The sequence below is a fragment of the Propithecus coquereli genome, unplaced genomic scaffold (assembly GCF_000956105.1).
Source record: "Propithecus coquereli isolate 6110/MARCELLA unplaced genomic scaffold, Pcoq_1.0 Scaffold212, whole genome shotgun sequence".
Taxonomy (NCBI): Eukaryota; Metazoa; Chordata; class Mammalia; order Primates; family Indriidae; genus Propithecus; species Propithecus coquereli.
Window position 1 is genome coordinate 3,282,065 of NW_012146301.1, and position 10,650 is coordinate 3,292,714.

The window sequence follows — 10,650 nt, forward strand, 5'->3', positions numbered from 1 at the left end:
TTTATATATCTCTTTATGATATCAAAGTAATGACAACTAGCATATAGCTTGTGCTTTTATTATGAGCTAGTAAGCTTACTTAAGTCTTTATGTTCATTCCCTCATTTACTCTTTCTGACAACTCTAAGAAGTATGACCTGTTATTATATCCACTTCATAATGACCTAAATAATTTATACAAACAAATACAACAAAGAATTGGAATTTAACCAAGTTTATCATGATTTATATACTCACAGGGAAATTCACTATCTGTGGTTTATTTACTTTTTATGTATATAAGTACATACATTCTATGAAAAAAAAAACAAACCTCCAAGTGCAGAAAACACAAACTAACAGTTTTAATATTTTTAAACTCAATGATCCTTATATACACAATTGATTTGTAGATGGATATTGGTACCTTAAAAATATTTTGCAGATGAATGGCTGCTTGTAGCATTCTTTTGAACTAAATAATGTACTTTAAATTTATTTTCTATGATTTGAATCAAGATTTTTCTTTCTATAATTTATAGATGAGTTCTCCATTAGTAAATAGGCCGATTACATCACAAAGACCTAACTATAAGGTGTAAAATCAATTCTGATACCCCTAATCCCTGCTGCCCTGAAATATGGCAGAGCCATTTGTTGCACCTCTCAGTTGTGCTTGGAGTTCCAAACTCTGATATCTAATCAATACCTAATGGGACACTTCTGGATTATGCATGTCCAGGGGCCAACATCCTACTCTGTTCTCTCCTCCCATCACTCCACTCCTTGGGCTGTATAGTAACAATGATTGGCCAAGTAGGAGAGATAGGGGCCCTATCTGCAATATATAATAGGTAATTCAAGTAATTCAAGTACACATACATACACACACACACACACACACACACACACACACATATTATCTTACCTGTCTACAACACAAGAATGCAACAGATAGTAGTGTTTTGTTTAGAAAAAATGTTATAAAATAACCATTTAGGGAACTGTTTTAGGGAATGTTAACCGGAGCTGATAATTACAAAAATAAGCTTTTTTCCTAAGATGTAACCCACTCTACTACCATAAAAATCTTCATCAGTATTACGTTAGCATACTCCCCGAGTTGCCACACTGAGGAAGGTTTCTAAATGTCCACTTTGCATTTGCTTAATCTACTTTCCCACCAGGTTACACGTGTATATCTGGGTTGTCTTGAATACTTGTCTTTAAAAATTGGATGAAACAATACTGAGAAAGCAGAGAATACAGAGCAAAGAGTACATAAAAACTCTTAAAAAATTTTGACACAGATTTTCTTATAAAAATTGTATAAATGTCCTCGTTAGTCACCTATGTTAAAATGCACTTAAGATAAACTTACCCTGGTTTTGTGTCATTTACTACACAGTGATAGGTAAATGTTCCAAACATCTGAACTCCTAAAATTCCATAAAGAAGTAGAAAGAAAAGTAGGAAAATTGAAACACTCCATATTTGTTCTCCTGATCGCCTAGGAAAAAAAGTAAGTAAAATAGGTAAAACTTACAAAAAGTTTCATACACTTTCCCTCTTAACTTATGCAAAAAGTGCTTACTTTAAAATATTTGTAATTCTGGTTCTTGGCAGTTCAAATCGGAAATAAATTCGGAATGCCCGGATCATAATTAGTGGCCGTGGGATCCGTAACATGCCCCAAGGTGACATCTGATCAACTATATCAGCAATTTCAAACACCTATAAATTAAGAGATGGATAAATGAGTTTAGATTTTCCCTTAGCATTGCTGTAGTCATCAAATACACAGATAACAGCACAAGGCAGTGCACCCTCTACCCTGAATTTAGCCCTACATTATTTCCCACCAAAATCAATTTTCTTTTGAGTACATTTTGAAGCTATAGCTATTTTAAGAGAAACAAATACATAAACTAATGAAAGTTCCATTAATCTTGTTGTCGTCAAATTCATGAAGGCACAGTTTTTAATTATGAAAACAAGTGCTAACTTAGAATACAGAATAAGTATGCTAAGTCTTCTTCACTAATGATGTTTTTTTAGTGGAGGCTTTTGAACATCTAAAAATTGAAGTAATAGAGAAAGGGTTAAAATGTTATAAAAAAAGAATTGTACCATCTACTAACAGGCAAAATGATAATTAGAAAATGTTTGTCAATCACACAATAGTTACTAAATGGAAAAGAACACATTAATATGCAGGATGAAATTAGATTGTTGGAGAGGTGAGCTTTACAAAAATAAGGAAGGACAGCTTATCAACAAACACTAGGATGAGCTGGCAGGATGGACTGCGAATGACTTAAAAACTTTTTTTGAGATGGGCTAGAGTGCAGTGGCATCATCGTAGCTCACTGCAATCTCAAACTCCTGGGCTCAAGCAATCCTTCCACCTTGGCCTCCCATAGTGCTGGGATTATAAGCATGAGCCACCACTTCCAGCATTTATTCTTAATTTTTAAATGAAGAACAGATGAATGAACTCTAGAGATCTGCTGTACAACATTCTGCCTATAGATAGTTAACAGTAATGTATTGTACTCTTAAAAATATGTTAAAAGAGTATGTCTCATGTTAAGCGTTCTTACCACAATCAAATCAAATCAAATCAAAAGAAACAGTAACTTATGTGCACATATAGTAGTAACATTGGTTGGCTGTCGGGCAGGTAGCGAGGGGTGGAGGGGATGGGTATAATCACACCTAATAGGTGCAGTGGGCACCGTCTGGGGGATGGACACACTTGAAGCTCTGACTCGGGTGGGCAAAGACAATATATGTAACCTAAACATTTGTAGCCTCATAATATGCTGAAGTAAAACATTTTTTTAAAAAAGTAACTTTAGTTGAATTAAATGCAAAATCATTCTTGAAGGAATGCATGGGAATGAATTCTACTCTTTTCCAATAAAATCCCTCCTTTAAGCCTTTTTAACACATGTTCACCATTTCTTATAATAAAGCATTTTATATTTGCAATGTAGTGTTTCATGTTGACTAATACATAACCAAATCAGTCTACTTAGCTATTTTTAGTGAGGATTTTGTTACATAAAAGACTAGAATTTTAATTTTTAAATTCAATTTTTTATTTTACAAATACTGAAACCTTACTCCGTATTTTTTCCTTTATTTCAATAAATATATTTTTGTGTCTGTTTAATAAGAAATAATTCCCTTGGCCAGGTGGTGGCCCATCCCGTAATCCTAGCACTCTGGGAGGCCGAGGCGGGAGGATCACTTGAGATTAGGAGTTCAAGATCAGCCTGAGCAAGAGTAAGACCCCATCTCTACTAAAAATAGAAAAATTAGCTGGGCACAGGGGCATGCTCCTGTTGTCCCAGCTACTCTCCAGAGGCTGAGGCACAAGGATTGCTTGAGCCCAGGAGTTTGAGGTTGCAGTGAGCTATGATAATGCCACTGCGCTCCAGCCCGGGGCAACAGAGTGAGACTCTCAAAAAAAAAAAAAAAAAGAAAAAGAAAAAAAGAAATTATCTCCTAAAGTATTAATTTTCATAGTATAATTCACAAATGTAACCAATAAGGAAAATGCTATGATTATTGACTTTTCTATCAATAAAATGTCTGATGTGATAGAAATGCTCATTATTTGGATGTGATCATTATACATTATATACATGTATCAAAATATCACTCTGTACACCATAAATGTGTATAATTATTATCTGTCAAATAAAAATAATTTTTTAAAAGTTCAAATAAGTCAGTAATCAGAGTGAATGAATTAAACACATCTGCTAAAATAAAAAATAAACATAATGTAGGAAATTTCACCATCATATTTGATTTATATTATTTAATATTTCTATTAGACTTTTAATGCAAAATAATGCCCATTTTGGAAAATACCCCTTTATAAGTTAAAAAATATTTAATTACCTGCAACACCAATGAAACCCAAAGGCAAAAGACCATAAATCCATCAAAAACACACCAGCGATCTTTCACATAGGAACTATCCCCCTAAAAATAAATTTTACATGGCATTATCAGGCAAAATGAATATTTAAAAAAAAAAATCTGTGGAGGGAATAGTTAAGTGTTAATTCAGTAAAAGCCACACACAAGTTTTATATCATAATAGTACAAACTTTCAAAAGGAATACTTTTAGTATTTTAAATGGCATTATTTATAAGGAAAATAATTTCTGAAATTCAAGTAACTACAGATCTTTGCATGCAAAATTTTAAATTCACGCAAATGGAAAACATTACTATATATTTTTTTCTCTTAGCCAAACGAATTCTACCACTTTAGGAACCAGAGGCCATTCTTCTAAATAGGCAGTGTAGGTCCTAAACCAGCTTTCTTACTAAAAGAACCAAGAGCACAAAGGGGTCAACCTGAAGACCTTTAAAACTGCTTGGTTAACCATCATTTGTGGGAAAATGAGCCAGTAATTCACCTCAAGCTAAATAAAGAGTGAAGAACAATAAACACACCTTAATTTGCAAAGAAACCATATATTACCTTTAACTTCAATTTGGATTACATATGTAAAAGATAAAAAAAGATGTACTGCTTTCATTTTTTAATGGAGAGTCGATTCTGACATTAGAATGTATACTTTAATAAAATGGGAGTTTTAGGGAAAAAAAGTCCTTTGGAATAACAAAGCAGAAAACTTCATGAAGTTAGAATTAGAACTTCTTCTCTTAAATAGAAAAACCTTTGCTTTCTTAGGATTATCCCATTAAGTCACTACTTCTATCCTCATCCATATAACAGTTTTGAATTAAGTCACATATATCATTACCACTTCTGATTGAACCTGCTAAGAAAATAAAAATAGAAACAGAATGCTAAGACTCTAAATAAAATAATAAAAATGTTGCAGACTATTTAGGAAAATAAAATAATTTCTATAACCTTCCACCTTTAGTAGCAAATAGGTTATCAAAATTTCCTTGAGAAGTTTCCAGAAATAATTTATGTTGTTTGCAAAATTAACACTCCAATAAAACACTTACTGGAAGTTATCTGACCTAGATATGAAGCATAAACTCAACAAACATTGGTAAGTACCTGCTTTACATAAGGGGATGTATAATGCCTAGCTAACACACACATGACAACAACAATATCTTTTGTAGAAAAACAGATGTGAACACACCCAGCTAATACATGAAGTAAAAGAACTTATAATAAAGCTATAAACATGATGGGAAAGATGGGAAGATTAATTCTATGGAGAGTTTAGAGAAACCAGTGCTGGCTCCCAAATGAATACACAGATAATTTTATCAGTGGAAAGACAGTCAACCAAATCTGGTGATTCATGGATTTGAGAAAATTCACAAAAGATATATATATATATATATATATGAAAGCAAACTCTGAGGATTGGCTCTGGGTGACAAGGAGGACAATGACCCTATTAAATTAAGTGTCAGTATCATCATATGATGATTTATACCTGAGGAAGAGAAAAGCAGAATCTTAGGATGCTACTTGTTATGTATACACATAAAAACATATGCACATATTAAATACAAAACAAATAATTTAAGGACATTGTAGTTGCCTTCAAAATCTCACAGAGCATCTTTTACTATAAGCATCATATTTGCCTTGTATATTGCACAATTAATTGAAAATATAAATTAATATAAATACAGACAATATAGCCGATATAAAATTGACTTTTCTCTGAGCCTAATTTTGATGAACATCCAAAAAGATAATGGAATACAAATTTTTTTGAGTTGTGCTTTCTTCATTTATTTATTCACTCAACATACACAGCATCTCTATAGTCTAGGGGGTGTCCAAGAAATTGTGATACAAGAGAGAATAAAACAAAACTCTTGCCCTTATGTAACTTACATTCTCAATTAAATAAATGTAAAATATACAATATAAGTGTCATGAAAAAAATAAAAGTGTATATTTTCAAATTGACTTTTATTAAATGAAAAGGAACAAATGTGTTTTTTACTTGTATATTAGGCAAAAAAAAAAAAGAAGAAGAAAAATGTCACTTGATCTTTATTTTAAGAACTAGGTATAGTTGTGACTGTTTTAAAAATGCAAATAATTCTAAAAATGAGAACTGAAGGTTTATGGAACTCAGCAGGAAACAATTTTGAAATTGGAACAATTAATAAGTAAGTATTAGGCAGGAGAAAGAATAATTATAGGTCATTGGATACACAGACACCCAAATAGGATAAGTTCATATGGTATTTTTTCAAAATGATATTATTTTACTCCTTCTGTCATTTAAAAAACATTATATGTCATGTCACTATAATTAGCCTTTTGTATTGCTCATAATTTGCTTTAGAAATGAATTAAATTCATTAGGATATAGAATGAGAGCTTATCATTATATTGAGGATTATTTACAATGTAACAATTGAGGATAAACAGTGATATTTCCCTGAGAGACCAACAAGGTTGCCCAGAGCCAAGGCTGGAAGAGAGACAAAATGTATCCTTACATATTTTTTTTAACTAATGTTCACATGTAAAAATAGATTCACATGTATAAAATAGGTTCACATGTATAAAATAGGTTCACATGTATAAAATAGATTTTTTAAGTGAAGTTTTTAAAAAGGTGGACAGTTTAGCTTTAACAAAAATCACTTTTTTCAGTTGGCAAAAATATAGTTACATAAAAAAATTGGGGCCTCACAAACTCAGAATATAAACCTATCAATAACAAATGTAGCTGAATTTTAGTTTCTTATTTACAATATAAATTTGTTTGCTAAGGAAATTGATGTTGTAAAGTTGATCCACATTATATTTTGAACTATCTAAAGGATGGATTGTTTGAAACCATTTTAGAAGCACCAGTGGTGATCACAAATAAAACAAAAGCATACGAATATTTTAATTTCAAATGACTTCAATTATGAACATTGGCTTAGCAAAACTTCTACTATGTAACATGGAAAATTTCTTTGAATTAGGAAGTGATATTAGTTGTATTGTTGGGAACATTTCCTGCTTTAGACTTTCCAAAAACTCACAGTGTCATCAAAAAGCCCACCACACACTAAATGAAATGCAATGGTCAACTAGACCTGGCCTCTTTTTACTTTTCCAGTAAAATATGGAAATAATCCACTGGATGTAAATCTTATATATTATTTTTTCACTCATATTTCCAAGAATCATTCAATATTCATGAAAACCTTCAATAAGCAGTGTTATAGTGACCCGGGATACAAAGACCAGTAACATTCAGAGTTTGCCCATCTTTTTTTACTTTTTGCTCTTTAGCGTACATTGTTCTTGTCAACTTTTTCCTTCAGGCTGATCTTACCACAGATCTGATCACCTTCTTGACTCTCACATCATGCAACAACTGACAACTCAACTCTTGTACACAGATAGTGTTCATTTTGTGTAACTCACTAGGGATTTTGTGTAATCCCTATTGGTTGTTGCATGAATTTATATTTAGTCTCTCCAATTTATCAGATCTAATAGTCAAGTTTCAGTTTCCTACTTAAATCTCTTTTTAACATATTCTCTGGTGTTACATTTAAAAAAATAGTCTATCCCCCATGGTAAATGTTAGAGTTTGTTCCGAAGATTATTAACACCTTGAGACTTTAAATGGGATAGTTTAGGTGGTATACCCAGCACTCAGCACAATATGTGCCAATATAAATATAGACGATATTAAATGAATGATAGGAATATGAACCATGGTTAGACAGAGAGCTTCTGTGGATTATAATGCGTACAGCACAAAGTCAATTAATATGCCTAATAAATGCATGCATCCATCCATACAACCATCCATTTACTGAAACTACTCATATGGCTTCTAGAAAGAAATTATTCCCTTTTGGCAAAGAGAGAAAGATGGGATACCTTTCAAGTTAGCATCACAAAATTAAGATTCTTCCTGTGTGATCATGAAAGATCACAAATGAGATTATGCGATGACTTTTGGATATTTCCTGGATTAGTAAAATTTGAATAAGCAGAGCTAAACATGCGATGCAAATATGAATAGGCTCAAGTTTACATAATTTGTGCATTACAATGAAATTGTAAACACAACTCAATTGTAGGAACTGAAATTATTAATACTATCATGTTAATCATTATCAATAATCACTAAGGTTCAATAAGTTTAAAATGCGTTTTAATAAACACAGCCTTTGAAATCTTGCACTTTGAAATATAATCTTGGATTACATTTTGTGTCTGAATACTTATCAAATCACCTCTTCTTCAGGGCCTTAACCTTTGAAAATAAAGTTGCTATGGTTTAAGTTGCTGTGAATCAATTTACATGTCCACATCCTCTAAAATTCTACTCTATCAATGCCCGAGTTAAATATTGGCAAATAATAAATTGTCCCTTTTCCCTGCTTCCAAAATAAGTAACCAGAACCTAACACACATGAATGCCCAGTGGTACCTGAGAGATTTTAACACCTCAAATAGGAAAGAAGGGTTTTAATTTGTCTGTTGCATCAACCAGAAATGGAGGGTAGAGAGCGCTTGAGCTACGGGCAGAAATCAGCACTCTGGTGGCTGAGTAGATGAGTTATTCAATAGCTGTCTGTCAATTCTTACAAAGGTAAACACTTGAAGGCTGCCAATCAATTACACAGCATAAGAAAGTAACTTAAATTGTCATGCAAGGGTTTAACAGCAGAGAAACAAAACACATTTATAGGGATATACTTTGCAGTCACAAAATGATATGCACTGGTGTAGTTTCATGAGTGCATGATTTATTGCTTCGTGTTCCCAGGGCCCATCTGTCACTGTGTCTTAGCATTATTATTTATTACTTCAACAGTTCTTAAAGGATGCATGCTACTTTTACCTAGATCTATTACCCAAATGTAAAATAAACAACTGAGAATCGTCTGAAGAATTCAGTCTGCAATACTGAGATGCTCTGCAATGACACAGACGTATGTCATCCAAATAGTTTATTTTTGCCTCTAGGGATTTGGAGAGCAAGAAAGCTTCTAGGAAGAGGGATTAGTGGGGAAGCAATTATAAAAAAAAGTTACTGGGGAGCATCAATAACTTGGCAGATACCTTGAAGCTTGGGAAATATTATAAAAGATGGGAAATCCTTAAAACAAATATAATCCTCTAACAGAAATGTTTAAAGACATCTCTTACTGGACGGAATTTCTGCTTCGATTTCTTTTTCCAGTAGTGCATCCAGCATGTTACCTCCAGAGTGAACTTCTCAATCACAAGTCAGATTGTGCCCCTCTCAGATTAAAATCCCCCATGCATCTTCACTGACCACAGAATGAAGTCAGACCTCCTCCCAGGGCCTGATGCAGCCAGGCCTGTCTTCATCAAATCCCCTCGAGCTGCTTCCTCTGCATAGCCCATCTGCTACATCTCCTTTGAGTTCTCCAAAGTCCCAGGCTGTTCCATGCCTTTGTGTCTCCAAGTCTTCATTTTCTCTGTGAAATCCCTTTCTTCCATCCCTCACCACCCCTGCCACAGACCACACTTACTCGTCCTTCAAGACATCCCTTCAAATTCCCCTTTCTTCAAATTTCCTCTGACATCCCCGAGCAGATTTTTGGGGGTCTCTCTTTTTTTTGGTGCCCTCCTTCCCCATCGCTTTTACAGACCACTATTAAAGCACTTGTACAAAACACTGAGGGTCTATCTCTCACTATCTGGATTCTCACTAATCCCAATATTTGCTATTTATATTTGCAAAAATGTTTGCCCCTGTATCACTATGAAACCAGAAGAATCACTATAATGAATCTGTACATGTGTCAGTGGAGACGTTTAAGTTGTCCATGAATCCTGCCAAAGATATAGTGTACAATGCAGGTATCTGTCTATTGATTTCCTTTTGGGCTAAATCTTGTGCAAGCATTGTTTAATTACTTAACTATTTACAATAGTGCATCACTGCCTTCCTCTTCCTTAACTTTCCCCTGAAAGTTAGCCTTTCATGGGACCCAGGACTTAAGTTTACCAACCCAGGCCCACTTTATCATATTTTATCAATTCTGAAACATATTCTCCCCTGCTTCAATGCAGTTTAACACTCTGGATATAGGGTGCACTTGTAATTGATTACAATCTTACATTTTACAATCTAAGTGCAATTAATACCATTTATTATTTCTTAAAGACCTGTGAACCTGTGAAATGATGCTACTTCTTACAATTGGTGACATCAGCCATTCAATGAAATATGGTAGATAAGGTATTTTTTTGCTTATATACATAAGAATACGTTCCTATTTTTGTTGGGTACATACAAACCATCTACTACTGAGCTCAATAAGAAAAAATAACTGAGTGATGGGTCTTTTAAATATGCAGAAATATGCAGGTAGACTGTTACATAGGTGTAAGAGAGTGAGTTGTGAGATTTGGAGAAATTGGTTGGAGATACCCTGATATATTATTAGTTTTCCCATTTATATTAACGGAACATAGGTGCCTATTTTCTCACAATGTGCTATCCAACATGTTTTCAGGAATGTATTGGATGTAAAAAATGAGGAGTATCTGTATGTGTCAAGCCTGGTCTACAAAGTGGGTCAGGCTTCTTTCTTTGAGGACAGGAGCTCTGCTTGGTTTTGTGTTTCCCTTCTCCTAGGGCAGTGACCAGCTCATTGTAAGCATTCAATAAACAGCTGCTGAATGATTAAATGGAAACT

At 33.5% G+C, this 10,650-nt stretch overlaps 1 protein-coding gene across 1 annotated transcript in view; it reads right to left on the reverse strand.

Moving 5' to 3' along the window:
- Positions 1-10,650, reverse strand: part of NALCN (sodium leak channel, non selective) — a 332,353-nt gene that overhangs the window by 294,184 nt on the left and 27,519 nt on the right. The window contains exons 4-6 of the mRNA XM_012644439.1: positions 3,895-3,978; positions 1,574-1,713; positions 1,361-1,489 (exon numbers count right to left, since the gene is read on the reverse strand). Of these exons, the coding sequence (XP_012499893.1) occupies positions 1,361-1,489; positions 1,574-1,713; positions 3,895-3,978 (353 nt within the window). The remainder of the gene's footprint in view (positions 1-1,360; positions 1,490-1,573; positions 1,714-3,894; positions 3,979-10,650) is intronic.